At 44.4% G+C, this 16720-nt stretch overlaps 1 protein-coding gene across 10 annotated transcripts in view; it reads left to right on the top strand.

Moving 5' to 3' along the window:
* LOC106610160 (attractin) overlaps positions 1-16720 on the top strand; it is a 210059-nt gene that overhangs the window by 65305 nt on the left and 128034 nt on the right. For all 10 annotated transcript variants that reach the window (XR_006761182.1, XM_045704612.1, XM_045704577.1 and 7 more), the window contains exons 13-17: positions 2032-2153; positions 2351-2489; positions 4573-4754; positions 7921-8140; positions 8856-9041. Coding sequence is in view for 9 of the 10 variants with exons in the window: in XM_045704612.1 (XP_045560568.1) it covers positions 2032-2153; positions 2351-2489; positions 4573-4754; positions 7921-8140; positions 8856-9041 (849 nt within the window). In the remaining variant the exon portion in view is untranslated. The remainder of the gene's footprint in view (positions 1-2031; positions 2154-2350; positions 2490-4572; positions 4755-7920; positions 8141-8855; positions 9042-16720) is intronic.

Below are 16720 nucleotides of genomic sequence, written 5' to 3'. Positions count from 1 at the left end.
TCTAGCTTGTGGACCAGAGAGCCTGGTCTAGCTTGCGGACCAGAGAGCCTGGTCTAGCTTGTGGACCAGAGAGAGCCTGGTCTAGCTTGTGGACCAGAGAGAGCCTGGTCTAGCTTGTGGACCAGAGAGAGCCTGGTCTAGCTTGTGGACCAGAGAGCCTGGTCTAGCTTGCGGACCAGAGAGAGCCTGGTCTAGCTTGTGGAGGAGAGAGAGCCTGGTCTAAATGGTGGACCAGAGAGAGCCTGGTCTAGCTGGTGGACCAGAGAGAGCCTGGTCTAGCTTGTGGAGGAGAGAGGCTGGTCTAGCTTGTGGACCAGAGAGAGGCTGGTCTAGCTTGCGGACCAGAGAGAGGCTGGTCTAGCTTGTGGACCAGAGAGAGCCTGGTCTAGCTTATGGACCAGAGAGAGCCTGGTCTAGCTTGCGGACCAGAGAGAGCCTGGTCTAGCTTGCGGACCAGAGAGCCTGGTCTAGCTTGTGGACCAGAGAGCCTGGTCTAGCTTGTGGACCAGAGAGAGCCTGGTCTAGCTTGCGGACCAGAGAGAGCCTGGTCTAGCTTGTGGACCAGAGAGAGCCTGGTCTAGCTTGTGGACCAGAGAGCCTGGTCTAGCTTGTGGACCAGAGAGCCTGGTCTAGCTTGTGGACCAGAGAGAGCCTGGTCTAGCTTGTGGACCAGAGAGAGCCTGGTCTAGCTTGTGGACCAGAGAGAGCCTGGTCTAGCTTGTGGACCAGAGAGCCTGGTCTAGCTTGTGGACCAGAGAGCCTGGTCTAGCTTGTGGAGGAGAGAGCCTGGTCTAGCTTGTGGACCAGAGAGACCATCAGACCAACAACTTGAATGCCCTGCTCCTTTTTAGTTGTCTAAAAATCACATTGCACAAAACATATTTTTTTACCCTTTGTGTGTACTTTACTGTATTTATACTTGGGATATCGCGTTTCAACAGTAAAAGTAAAAAATTGACTGGAGAACTTCTATTGTGGATGTTGACAACGATCGTTGTGACCAGTACAGCTGTACAGCCAGTACTACTACTATACTAGTACTGTACTAATACTGTACGAATCATGTATGAATACTAATACTGTACTAATACTGTACGAATCATGTATGAATACTAATACTGTACGAATCATGTATGAATACTAATACTGTACTAATACTGTACGAATCATGTATGATTACTAATACTGTACTAATACTGTACGAATCATGTATGAATACTAATACTTTACTAATACTTTATGAATCATGTATTAATACTATACTAATACTGTACTAATCATGTATGAATACTCTACTAATACTGTACTAATCATGTATGTATACTAATACTGTACGAATCATGTATTAATACTTTACTAATACAGTACGAATCATGTATTAATACTGTACGAATCATGTATTAATACTAATAATTTACTAATACTGTACGAATCATGTATGAATACTATACTAATACTCTACTAATACTGTACTAATCATGTATGTATACTAATACTGTACGAATCATGTATTAATACTTTAATACAGTACGAATCATGTATTAATAATGTACGAATCATGTATGAATACTAATACTTTACTAATACTGTACGAATCATGTATGAATACTATACTAATACTGTACGAATCATGTATTAATACTTTACTAATACTGTACGAATCATGTATTAATACTTTACTAATGCCGTACGAATCATGTATTAATACTTTACTAATACAGTACAAATCATGTATTAATACTGTACGAATCATGTATTAATACTAATACTTTACTAATACTGTACGAATCATGTATTAATACTAATAATTTACTAATACGGTACGAATCATGTATGAATACTATACTAATCATGTATGAATACTAATACTGTACGAATCATGTATGAATAGTATACTAATACTGTATGAATACTGTACGCATACTAATACTATATTAATACTGTATGAATACTGTGCACATACGGATACTGTACGTGTACTGTAACTATACTACTAACTGTACTAAATATTCCTCTGTGGTTGTATTGTAGATGTTGACAACGATCGTTGTGACCAGTACACGGACTGCTACAGCTGCACATCCAATACCAACGGCTGCCAGTGGTGTGCTGTTCAGTGTCTCTCCGTGAGCTCAAACTGTACAGCCGTCACGGTAAGAACGGCCAATGGGCTGCGCTCATTATCATAACGTTATAGTAGATTACATGGACTTTACACACTGTCTCTTCGCTGCAGAATTCCAGTAACATACCCAGGGTTTTCAGAAATGGGAAGACTCCTGGAATCAGGAGGGAGTAAGCAGGAAATACTAGTTTATGTTAATATGTAGGACATGTCTTCCTACCCCAGGGGGCCATCATGGAGTATGATGTCTGTCCTAAAGACAACCCATCATATGTCTGCAACAAGAAGACCAGCTGTAAGAGCTGTGGGGTGGACCAGAACTGCCAGTGGGAACCTCGGAACCAGGAGTGCATCGCTCTACCAGGTGAGAACCCCAAAAAAAAGAGGTGTATATGCTTACCTGGTAACCTAGAAAGCAACTGGTAAGAGCCCAGAAACCAGAACTGCATCCCTCTACCTGGTAAGAAACCAGAAGTGCATCTCTCTATCTGGTAAGAAACCAGAAGTGTATCTCTCTACCTGGTAAGAAACCAGAACTGCATCTCTCTACCTGGTAATGCAAAACCTTTCCTGTATACTACTGTACATCTCTCCTCAAAGCTGTACTGGTTTGCTAGTGTTTAACAGTATACTGTGCTATGCATTGCAGGGATGTGTTTCTTCCTAATTGATTAATCAGGAATTCCTGCTTTTCTTAGATGTATCCCCCATTTACATACAGAGCCTTCAGAAATGATTCACACTCCTTGACTTTTTCATAATGTTGCTGTGTTGCTGTTTTGTGTCACTGATCTACACACTACCCCATAATGCCAAAGTGGATTTTTATTTTTTTATTTTTATGAATAAAAAAATGAAAAGCTGAAAGATCCTTGACTCAATAAGTATTTATTCCCTTTGTTATGGCAAGCATAAATATGTTTAGGAGTAAAAATGTGCTTAACGAATCACGTAATAAGTTGCATGGACTCATTCCGTGTTTAATAATAATATAGATATTTTTACCCCTTTTCCGTCATATCCATTTGGTAGTTATCAAATGTTATAGGTCACATACACATGGTTAACAGGTGTTAATGCGAGTGTAGCGAAATGCTTGTGCTTCTAGTTCCGACAGTGCAGTAATATCTAAAAGGTCATCTACCAATTCCCCCAACAACTCCCTAATGTCCTGGTCAGTAGGTGTTACAGTCTTGTCCAATCGCTAGGGCTGTTGAGGTGACCGTATTACCGCCACACGGGCGGTCACGAGTCAGGAAGGCAGTCAAATTCCACATGACCGTTTAGTCACGGTAACTAGTCTTCTCCAAGCTCTGATGCTGCTGCTGGTCGTTAGTAACCTACTGAACTTGCTAACTGCCTGGTACTCAGCACTCTATTGTCCCTCTATTCACTCTGACATCAATGCAAATGTAATTGAATAATCTAATCGAACACTTCACGAGAGCCCGTGAGCTCATGTTGCGCAACATTTCTATAAGCTATGCAAATGTGGGAGAAAACAGAGTGATGGCCTCTATTAAAAGAGGAGGATCCCATCAGGTTTCTATAGGCTAGGCCTACTATATTTATTTTAAACTGTCCTAATATTAAGCATTAAGCACAGGCACAATCTTAGAGGAAAACCTGGGAGAAGAAAATCAATGGCAATACTTGAAAATGTCTGTCTAGCAATGATCAACATTCAACTTGACAGAGCTTGAAGAATTTTGAAAAGAATAATGTGCAGATATTGTACAATCCAGGTGTGTAAAGCTCTTAGAGACTTACCCAGAAAGACTCACAGCTGTAATCGCCGCTAAAGGTGATTTTACAAAGTATTTACTCAGCGGTGTGAATACTGATGTAAATTGGATATTTTGGTATTTCGATTTCAATAAATGTGCAAACATTTCTAAAAACATGTTTTCACTTTGTCATTATGGGGTATTGTGTATAGATGGGTGAGCTTTTGTATTTATTTAATCCATTTTGAATTCAATCTGTAACAACAAAATGTGGAATAAGTTAAGGGGTATGAATACTTTCTGAAGGTACTGTACCATAGGAAAGGACTGATCACAATTGTTTCCTACAGATTTGTATGTTGCCCTGATAAGTTGGTGTTAGATGTTTTAAAGGGATACTTTGGGGATGTTGGCTATGAGGACCTTAATCTATTTCCCCATAGTCATGCTAGTAGATACCCATAGACTTCCAGTCATTGCGCTAACGCTAGTTAGCATTGGCTCGCAAAACTACTTGTAACTTCCTTCATAGTGGACACTGAGACATAAACATGGTATCCACGAGTTCATCTGACTCTGGGGAAATAAAGGGCCTCATTGACAAAATCCCCAAGGTATCCTTTCAACGGTCCTGTCCTGTTCTTCTTGCAGAGAACATTTTGTTTCTATAGACATCTATCTCTCTTTATAATATATCAAAATGTATCTTTCTCCCTCCAGAGAATATTTGTGGTGAGAGTTGGCACCTGGTGGGTAACTCGTGTCTGAAGTTCATCACAGCAAAGGACTCGTACGACAACGCCAAGCTGACCTGTCGGGGTCACAACGCCGTCCTGGCCTCGTTGACCAATCAGAAGAAGGTGGACTTCGTCCTTAAAGAGCTGCAGATCATGAACGTTCTGGTGAGCAAGGTTACTATAGTTACAATTTATTACAACATATATAGAAAGGTTACTATAGTTACAATTTATTACAACATATATAGAAAGGTTACTATAGTTACAATATATTACAACATATATAGAAAGGTCACTATAGTTACAATATATTACAACATATATAGAAAGGTTACTATAGTTACAATATATTACAACATATATAGAAAGGTTACTATAGTTACAATTTATTACAACATATATAGAAAGGTTACTATAGTTACAATATATTACAACATATATAGAAAGGTTACTATAGTTACAATATATTACAACATATATAGAAAGGTTACTATAGTTACAATTTATTACAACATATATAGAAAGGTCACTATAGTTACAATTTATTACAACATATATAGAAAGGTCACTATAGTTACAATTTATTACAACATATATAGAAAGGTTACTATAGTTACAATATATTACAACATATATAGAAAGGTTACTATTGTTACAATATATTACAACATATATAGAAAGGTTACTATAGTTACAATATATTACAACATATATAGAAAGGTTACTATAGTTACAATATATTACAACATATACCAGTCAAAAGTTGACTCACCTACTCATTCAAGGGTTTTTCTTTATTTGTACTATTTTCTACATTGTATAGTGGAGACATCAAAACTATGAAATAACACATGAATCGTGTAGTAACCAAATAAGGGTTAAACAAATAAAAATATATTTGAGATTCTTCAAAGTAGCCACCCTTTGCTTTGATGACACCTTTACACAGTCTTGGCGTTCTCTCAACCAGCTTCACATGGAATGTTTTTCCAACAGTCTTGAAGGAGTTCCCACATATGCTGAGCACTTGTTGTCTGCTTTTCCTTCGCTCTGCGGTCCAACTCATCCCAAACCATCTCTATTGAGTTGAGGTCAGGTGATTGTGGAGGCCAGGTCATCTGATGCAGCTCTCATCACTCTCCTTCTTGGTCAAATAGCCCTTACACAGCCTGGAGGTGTGTTGGGTCATAGTCCTTTTGAAAAACAAATGATAGTCCCACTAAGGGCAAACCAGATGGGATGGCGTATCGCTGCAGAATGCTGTGGTAGCCATGCTGGTTAAGTGTGTCACCAGCAAAGCAACATCACACCTCCTCCTCCATGCTTCACGGTGGGAACCACACATGACGAGATCATCCGTTCACCTACTGTGTCTCACAAAGATATGGCTGTTGGAACCAAAAATCTCAAATTTGGACTCATCAGACCAAAGGACAGATTTCCACCGGTATAATGTCCATTTCTAGTGTTTCTTGGCCCAAGCAAGTCTCTTCTTCTTATTGGTGTCCTTTAGTAGTGGTTTCTTTGCAGCAATTCGACCACGAAGGCCTGATTCACGCAGTCTCCTCCGAAAAGTTGATGTTGAGATGTCTGTTACTTGAACTCTGTGAAGAATTTATTTTGGCTGCAATTTCTGAGGCTGGTAACTCGAATGAACTTATCCTCTGCAGCAGAGGTAACTCTGGGTCTTCCTTTCCTGTGGCGGTCCTCATGAGAGCCAGTTTCATCATAGCTCTTGTTAGTTTTTGTTACTGCACTTGAAGAAACTGTCAAAGTATTGACTGACCTTCATGTCTTAAAGTAAATGATGGACTGCCTTATTTAACCTGTTCTTGCCATAATATGGTATTTTACCATATAGGGCTATCTTCTGTATACCACCCCTACCTTGTCACAACACAACTGATTGGCTCAAACACATTAAGAAGGAAAGCAATTCCACAAATTCACTTTTAACAAGGCACACCTGTTAATTGAAATGCATTCCAGGTGACTACCTCATGAAACTGGTTGAGAGAATGCCAAGAGTGTGCAAAGCTGTCATTAAGGCAAAGGGTGGCTATTTGGAAGAATCAAAATTATATAATAAAACACTTTATTGGTTACTAGATGATTCCATATGTGTTATTTCATAGTTTTAACATATTTACTATTATTCTACAATGTAGAAAATAGTAAAATAAAGAAAAACCCTTGACTGAGTAGGTGTGTCCCAACCTTTGACTGGTACTGTATATAGCAAGGTCACTATCGTTACAATATATTACAACATACAGTGCATTCAGAAAGTATTTAAACCCCTTGACTTTATCCAGATTTTGTTACGTTACAGCCTTATTCTAAAATGGATTAAAAGAAAGAAAAATCCTCATCAATCTACACACAATACCCCATAATGACATCACAATACCCCATAATGACATCACAATACCCCATAATGACATCACAATACATAATGAAAGTAGGTTATTAGCACCTTTGGCAGCGATTACAGCCTCGTCTTCTTGGGTATGACGCTACAAGCTTGGCACACCTGTATTTGGGGAGTTTCTCCCATTCTTCTCTGCAGATCCTCTCAAGCTCTGTCAGGTTGGATGGAGAGTGTCGCTGCACAGCTACTTTCAAGTCTCTCCAGAGATGTTCGATTGGGGTTCAAGTTCAGACTCAAGGACATTCAGAGACTTGTCCCAAAGGCACTGTTGGAAGGTGAACCGTCGAACCTTCGCCCCAGTCTGAGGTCCTGAGCGCTCTGGAGCAGGTTTCCATCAAGGATCTCTCTGTTCTTTGATCCGTTCATCTTTGCCTCGATTCTAACTAGTCTCCCAGTCCCTGCCGCTGAAAAACATCCCCACATCATGATGCTGCCACCACCGTGCTTCACCGTAGGGATGGTGCCAGGTTTCCTCCAGATGTGACGTTTGGCATTCAGGTTTAAGAGTTCAATCTTGGTTTCATTCATTCCACCATGTCGAATGAAAAGAATTCAGCATTTATAGCCACAGGCCGTCCCTGTGGCTTAGTTGGTAGAGCATGGTGTGTGCAACGCCAGGGTTGTGGGTTCGATTCCCACGGGGGACCAGTACAAAAATGCATGAAATGAAATGTATAAAATGTATGCATTCACTACTGTAAGTCGCTCTGGATAAGAGCGTCTGCTAAATGACTAAAATGTAAATTTATAAAAGTGGACCGCCATTTCATGTTTCCATCAGCCGGGTTGTGACCTTCTTTCATGCGTCAGATAATTAATTGGCTTGAAATGTTTGGATGGAATCTTGGTTTGTGTCTATAACCGTCTAATATTAGTCATGTTTCTGATTGGTCTTTTCAGTACAAGGCCTTGGTGACGCCGTGGGTGGGGCTGAGGAAGATCAACGTCTCCTATTGGTGCTGGGAAGACATGTCACCCTTCACTAACACCTCCCTCCAGTGGTTGCCGGGGGAACCCAGCGACGCCGGTTTCTGTGGTTACCTAGCAGAACCGGCATCCAGCGGCCTTAAGGCCCAGACCTGCATTAACCCTGTAAACGGGAGTCTGTGTGAACGAGCAGGTTAGATACACACACACACACACACACGCGCATATACACGCACACACACGCATATACACACACACACACACACACACACACACACACACACACACACACACACGCATATACAAACACACACACTGGTTTATGTGAAACTTTTTGAAAAATGGGGACTGTAGTGAAAATAGCTAAATGGACACACTCTCCAAGTCAATGTTTTGCATATCTGCATAATTCCCAGTAGATCATTTATAAATAGGTTATTGATATAAAATACATTATTCATCGTTGTCTCCCAGTCCCCTTCCGTTCTCTCTGAGTGTGGATCCAATACATTATTCATCGTTGTCTCCCAGTCCCCTTCTGTTCTCTCTGAGTGGATCCATTACATTATTCATCGTTGTCTCCCAGTCCCCTTCTGTTCTCTCTGAGTGTGGATCCAATACATTATTCATCGTTGTCTCCCAGTCCCCTTCCGTTCTCTCTGAGTGTGGATCCAATACATTATTCATCGTTGTCTCCCAGTCCCCTTCTGTTCTCTCTGAGTGGATCCAATACATTATTCATCGTTGTCTCCCAGTCCCCTTCCGTTCTCTCTGAGTGTGGATCCAATACATTATTCATCGTTGTCTCCCAGTCCCCTTCTGTCTCTCATCATTTTGTTTCTCCCAGTCCCTTCCGTTCTCTCTGAGTGTGGATCCATTACATATATGCTTCCTTCCTGTCTCGTCAGCCAATCACAGTGCCAAGCAGTGTCGGACGGCGTGCTCCATGCGGGCTACGTGTACTGAGTGTACCAGCAGCAGCTCTGAGTGTATGTGGTGCAGCAACATGAAGCAGTGTGTGGACTCGAATGCATACGTGGCCTCCTTCCCCTTCGGACAGTGTATGGAGTGGTACACTATGAACAGCTGTCCACGTAAGACCTCTCTCTGTCTCTCTCTCTCTGTCTCTGTCTCTCTCTCTCTGTCTCTCTCTCTCTGTCTCTCTCTCTCTGTCTCTCTCTCTCTGTCTCTCTCTGTCTCTCTCTCTGATGGAGTGGTACACTATGAACAGCTGTCCACGTAAGACCTCTCTCTGTCTGTCTCTCTCTCTGTCTCTGTCTCTCTCTCTGTCTCTCTGTCTCTGTCTTTCTCTGTGTCTTGCTCCGAATACAACAGGTGTAGACACTACAGTGAAATGCTTACTTACAAGCCTTAACCAACAATGCTGTTTAAAAAAATACCTAATAAGAATAACAAATAATTAAAAAGCATCAGTAAAATAACAATGTGGAGGCTATATACAGGGTGTTACGGTACAGAGTCAATGTGGAGGCTATATACAGGGTGTTACGGTACAGAGTCAATGTGGAGGCTATATACAGGGTGTACCGGTACAGAGTCAATGTGGAGGCTATATACAGGGTGTTACGGTACAGAGTCAATGTGGAGGCTATATACAGGGGGTTCCGGTACAGAGTCAATGTGGAGGCTATATACAGGGTGTTACGGTACAGAGTCAATGTGGAGGCTATATACAGGGTGTTACGGTACAGAGTCAATGTGGAGGCTATATACAGGGGGTACCGGTACAGAGTCAATGTGGAGGCTATATACAGGGGGTACCGGTACAGAGTCAATGTGGAGGCTATATACAGGGGGTACCGGTACAGAGTCAATGTGGAGGCTATATACAGGGGGTACCGGTACAGAGTCAATGTGGAGGCTATATACAGGGTGTTACGGTACAGAGTCAATGTGGAGGCTATATACAGGGGGTACCGGTACAGAGTCAATGTGGAGGCTATATACAGGGGGTACCGATACAGAGTCAATGTGGAGGCTATATACAGGGGGTACCGGTACAGAGTCAATGTGGAGGCTATATACAGGGGGTACCGGTACAGAGTCAATGTGGAGGCTATATACAGGGGGTACCGGTACAGAGTCAATGTGGAGGCGATATACAGGGGGTACCGGTACAGAGTCAATGTGGAGGCTATATACAGGGGGTACCGGTACAGAGTCAATGTGGAGGCTATATACAGGGGGTACCGGTACAGAGTCAATGTGGAGGCTATATACAGGGGGTACCGGTACAGAGTCAATGTGGAGGCTATATACAGGGTGTTACGGTACAGAGTCAATGTGGAGGCTATATACAGGGGGTACCGGTACAGAGTCAATGTGGAGGCTATATACAGGGGGTACCGATACAGAGTCAATGTGGAGGCTATATACAGGGGGTACCGGTACAGAGTCAATGTGGAGGCTATATACAGGGGGTACCGGTACAGAGTCAATGTGGAGGCTATATACAGGGGGTACCGGTACAGAGTCAATGTGGAGGCTATATACAGGGGGTACCGGTACAGAGTCAATGTGGAGGCTATATACAGGGGGTACCGGTACAGAGTCAATGTGGAGGCTATATACAGGGGGTACCGGTACAGAGTCAATGTGGAGGCTATATACAGGGGGTACCGGTACAGAGTCAATGTGGAGGCTATATACAGGGGGTACCGGTACAGAGTCAATGTGGAGGCTATATACAGGGGGTACCGGTACAGAGTCAATGTGGAGGCTATATACAGGGGGTACCGGTACAGAGTCAATGTGGAGGCTATATAGTCAATGTGGAGGCTATATACAGGGGGTACCGGTACAGAGTCAATGTGGAGGCTATATAGTCAATGTGGAGGCTATATACAGGGGGTACCGGTACAGAGTCAATGTGGAGACTATATAGTCAATGTGGAGGCTATATACAGGGGGTACCGGTACAGAGTCAATGTGGAGGCTATATAGTCAATGTGGAGGCTATATACAGGGGGTACCGGTACAGAGTCAATGTGGAGGCTATATACAGGGTGTTACGGTACAGAGTCAATGTGGAGGCTATATACAGGGGGTACCAGTACAGAGTCAATGTGGAGGCTATATACAGGGGGTACCGGTACAGAGTCAATGTGGAGGCTATATACAGGGGGTACCGGTACAGAGTCAATGTGGAGGCTATATAGTCAATGTGGAGGCTATATACAGGGGGTACCGGTACAGAGTCAATGTGGAGGCTATATAGTCAATGTGGAGGCTATATACAGGGGGTACCGGTACAGAGTCAATGTGGAGGCTATATAGTCAATGTGGAGGCTATATACAGGGGGTACCGGTACAGAGTCAATATAGTCAATGTGGAGGCTATATACAGGGGGTACCGGTACAGAGTCAATGTGGAGGCTATATAGTCAATGTGGAGGCTATATACAGGGGGTACCGGTACAGAGTTAATGTGGAGGCTATATACAGGGGGTACCGGTACAGAGTCAATGTGGAGGCTATATACAGGGGGTACCGGTACAGAGTCAATGTGGAGGCTATATACAGGGGGTACCGGTACAGAGTCAATGTGGAGGCTATATACAGGGGGTACCGATACAGAGTCAATGTGGAGGCTATATACAGGGGGTACCGGTACAGAGTCAATGTGGAGGCTATATACAGGGGGTATCGGTACAGAGTCAATGTGGAGGCTATATACAGGGGGTACCGGTACAGAGTCAATGTGGAGGCTATATACATGGGTACCGGTACAGAGTCAATGTGGAGGCTATATACAGGGGGTACCGGTACAGAGTCAATGTGGAGGCTATATACAGGGTATTATGGTACAGAGTCAATGTGGAGGCTATATACAGGGGATCCCGGTACTGAGTCAATGTGGAGGCTATATACAGGGGTACCGGTACAGAGTCAATGTGGAGGCTATATACAGGGGGTACCGGTACAGAGTCAATGTGGAGGCTATATACAGGGGGTACCGGTACAGAGTCAATGTGGAGGCTATATACAGGGGGTACCGGTACAGAGTCAATGTGGAGGCTATATACAGGGGGTACCGATACAGAGTCAATGTGGAGGCTATATACAGGGGTACCGGTACAGAGTCAATGTGGAGGCTATATACAGGGTGTTACGGTACAGAGTCAATGTGGAGGCTATATACAGGGGGTACCGGTACAGAGTCAATGTGGAGGCTATATAGTCAATGTGGAGGCTATATACAGGGTGTTATGGTACAGAGTCAATGTGGAGGCTATATAGTCAATGTGGAGGCTATATACAGGGGGTACCGGTACAGAGTCAATGTGGAGGCTATATAGTCAATGTGGAGGCTATATACAGGGGGTACCGGTACAGAGTCAATGTGGAGGCTATATAGTCAATGTGGAGGCTATATACAGGGGGTACCGGTACAGAGTTAATGTGGAGGCTATATACAGGGGGTACCGGTACAGAGTCAATGTGGAGGCTATATACAGGGGGTACCGGTACAGAGTCAATGTGGAGGCTATATACAGGGGGTACCGGTACAGAGTCAATGTGGAGGCTATATACAGGGGGTACCGATACAGAGTCAATGTGGAGGCTATATACAGGGGGTACCGGTACAGAGTCAATGTGGAGGCTATATACAGGGGGTATCGGTACAGAGTCAATGTGGAGGCTATATACAGGGGGTACCGGTACAGAGTCAATGTGGAGGCTATATACATGGGTACCGGTACAGAGTCAATGTGGAGGCTATATACAGGGGGTACCGTACAGAGTCAATGTGGAGGCTATATACAGGGGGTACCGGTACAGAGTCAATGTGGAGGCTATATACAGGGTATTATGGTACAGAGTCAATGTGGAGGCTATATACAGGGGATCCCGGTACTGAGTCAATGTGGAGGCTATATACAGGGGGTACCGGTACAGAGTCAATGTGGAGGCTATATACAGGGGGTACCGGTACAGAGTCAATGTGGAGGCTATATACAGGGGGTACCGGTACAGAGTCAATGTGGAGGCTATATACAGGGGGTACCGGTACAGAGTCAATGTAGAGGCTATATACAGGGGGTACCGATACAGAGTCAATGTGGAGGCTATATACAGGGGGTACCGGTACAGAGTCAATGTGGAGGCTATATACAGGGGGTACCGGTACAGAGTCAATGTGGAGGCTATATAGTCAATGTGGAGGCTATATACAGGGGGTACCGGTACAGAGTCAATGTGGAGGCTATATAGTCAATGTGGAGGCTATATCCAGGGGGTACCGGTACAGAGTCAATGTGGAGGCTATATAGTCAATGTGGAGGCTATATACAGGGGGTACCGGTACAGAGTCAATGTGGAGGCTATATAGTCAATGTGGAGGCTATATACAGGGGGTACCGGTACAGAGTCAATGTGGAGGCTATATAGTCAATGTGGAGGCTATATACAGGGGGGTACCGGTACAGAGTCAATGTGGAGGCTATATACAGGGTGTTACGGTACAGAGTCAATGTGGAGGCTATATACAGGGGGTACCAGTACAGAGTCAATGTGGAGGCTATATACAGGGGGTACCGGTACAGAGTCAATGTGGAGGCTATATACAGGGGTACCGGTACAGAGTCAATGTGGAGGCTATATAGTCAATGTGGAGGCTATATACAGGGGGTACCGGTACAGAGTCAATGTGGAGGCTATATAGTCAATGTGGAGGCTATATACAGGGGGTACCGGTACAGAGTCAATGTGGAGGCTATATAGTCAATGTGGAGGCTATATACAGGGGGTACCGGTACAGAGTCAATGTGGAGGCTATATAGTCAATGTGGAGGCTATATACAGGGGGTACCGGTACAGAGTCAATGTGGAGGCTATATAGTCAATGTGGAGGCTATATACAGGGGGTACCGGTACAGAGTTAATGTGGAGGCTATATACAGGGGGTACCGGTACAGAGTCAATGTGGAGGCTATATAGAGGGGGTACCGGTACAGAGTCAATGTGGAGGCTATATACAGGGGGTACCGGTACAGAGTCAATGTGGAGGCTATATACAGGGGGTACCGGTACAGAGTCAATGTGGAGGCTATATACAGGGGGTACCGGTACAGAGTCAATGTGGAGGCTATATACAGGGGGTACCGGTACAGAGTCAATGTGGAGGCTATATACAGGGGGTACCGGTACAGAGTCAATGTGGAGGCTATATACAGGGGGTACCGGTACAGAGTCAATGTGGAGGCTATATAGTCAATGTGGAGGCTATATACAGGGGGTACCGGTACAGAGTCAATGTGGAGGCTATATAGTCAATGTGGAGGCTATATACAGGGGGTACCGGTACAGAGTCAATGTGGAGACTATATAGTCAATGTGGAGGCTATATACAGGGGGTACCGGTACAGAGTCAATGTGGAGGCTATATAGTCAATGTGGAGGCTATATACAGGGGGTACCGGTACAGAGTCAATGTGGAGGCTATATACAGGGTGTTACGGTACAGAGTCAATGTGGAGGCTATATACAGGGGGTACCAGTACAGAGTCAATGTGGAGGCTATATACAGGGGGTACCGGTACAGAGTCAATGTGGAGGCTATATACAGGGGGTACCGGTACAGAGTCAATGTGGAGGCTATATAGTCAATGTGGAGGCTATATACAGGGGGTACCGGTACAGAGTCAATGTGGAGGCTATATAGTCAATGTGGAGGCTATATACAGGGGGGTACCGGTACAGAGTCAATGTGGAGGCTATATAGTCAATGTGGAGGCTATATACAGGGGGTACCGGTACAGAGTCAATATAGTCAATGTGGAGGCTATATACAGGGGGTACCGGTACAGAGTCAATGTGGAGGCTATATAGTCAATGTGGAGGCTATATACAGGGGGTACCGGTACAGAGTTAATGTGGAGGCTATATACAGGGGGTACCGGTACAGAGTCAATGTGGAGGCTATATACAGGGGGTACCGGTACAGAGTCAATGTGGAGGCTATATACAGGGGGTACCGGTACAGAGTCAATGTGGAGGCTATATACAGGGGGTACCGATACAGAGTCAATGTGGAGGCTATATACAGGGGGTACCGGTACAGAGTCAATGTGGAGGCTATATACAGGGGGTATCGGTACAGAGTCAATGTGGAGGCTATATACAGGGGGTACCGGTACAGAGTCAATGTGGAGGCTATATACATGGGTACCGGTACAGAGTCAATGTGGAGGCTATATACAGGGGGTACCGGTACAGAGTCAATGTGGAGGCTATATACAGGGTATTATGGTACAGAGTCAATGTGGAGGCTATATACAGGGGATCCCGGTACTGAGTCAATGTGGAGGCTATATACAGGGGGTACCGGTACAGAGTCAATGTGGAGGCTATATACAGGGGGTACCGGTACAGAGTCAATGTGGAGGCTATATACAGGGGGGTACCGGTACAGAGTCAATGTGGAGGCTATATAGTCAATGTGGAGGCTATATACAGGGGGTACCGGTACAGAGTCAATGTGGAGGCTATATAGTCAATGTGGAGGCTATATACAGGGGGTACCGGTACAGAGTCAATGTGGAGGCTATATAGTCAATGTGGAGGCTATATACAGGGGGTACCGGTACAGAGTCAATGTGGAGGCTATATAGTCAATGTGGAGGCTATATACAGGGGGTACCGGTACAGAGTTAATGTGGAGGCTATATACAGGGGGTACCGGTACAGAGTCAATGTGGAGGCTATATACAGGGGGTACCGGTACAGAGTCAATGTGGAGGCTATATACAGGGGGTACCGGTACAGAGTCAATGTGGAGGCTATATACAGGGGGTACCGATACAGAGTCAATGTGGAGGCTATATACAGGGGGTACCGGTACAGAGTCAATGTGGAGGCTATATACAGGGGGTATCGGTACAGAGTCAATGTGGAGGCTATATACAGGGGGTACCGGTACAGAGTCAATGTGGAGGCTATATACATGGGTACCGGTACAGAGTCAATGTGGAGGCTATATACAGGGGGTACCGGTACAGAGTCAATGTGGAGGCTATATACAGGGGGTACCGGTACAGAGTCAATGTGGAGGCTATATACAGGGTATTATGGTACAGAGTCAATGTGGAGGCTATATACAGGGGATCCCGGTACTGAGTCAATGTGGAGGCTATATACAGGGGGTACCGGTACAGAGTCAATGTGGAGGCTATATACAGGGGGTACCGGTACAGAGTCAATGTGGAGGCTATATACAGGGGGTACCGGTACAGAGTCAATGTGGAGGCTATATACAGGGGGTACCGGTACAGAGTCAATGTAGAGGCTATATACAGGGGGTACCGGTACAGAGTCAATGTGGAGGCTATATACAGGGGGTACCGGTACAGAGTCAATGTGGAGGCTATATACAGGGGGTACCGGTACAGAGTCAATGTGGAGGCTATATAGTCAATGTGGAGGCTATATACAGGGGGTACCGGTACAGAGTCAATGTGGAGGCTATATAGTCAATGTGGAGGCTATATCCAGGGGGTACCGGTACAGAGTCAATGTGGAGGCTATATAGTCAATGTGGAGGCTATATACAGGGGGTACCGGTACAGAGTCAATGTGGAGGCTATATAGTCAATGTGGAGGCTATATACAGGGGGTACCGGTACAGAGTCAATGTGGAGGCTATATAGTCAATGTGGAGGCTATATACAGGGGGTACCGGTACAGAGTCAATGTGGAGGCTATATACAGGGTGTTACGGTACAGAGTCAATGTGGAGGCTATATACAGGGGG

Source organism: Salmo salar, chromosome ssa01, assembly GCF_905237065.1.
Source record: "Salmo salar chromosome ssa01, Ssal_v3.1, whole genome shotgun sequence".
NCBI lineage: Eukaryota > Metazoa > Chordata > Actinopteri > Salmoniformes > Salmonidae > Salmo > Salmo salar.
The sequence above is the reverse complement of the archived record's forward strand: the minus strand, read 5'-3'. Positions and strand labels throughout refer to the sequence as shown.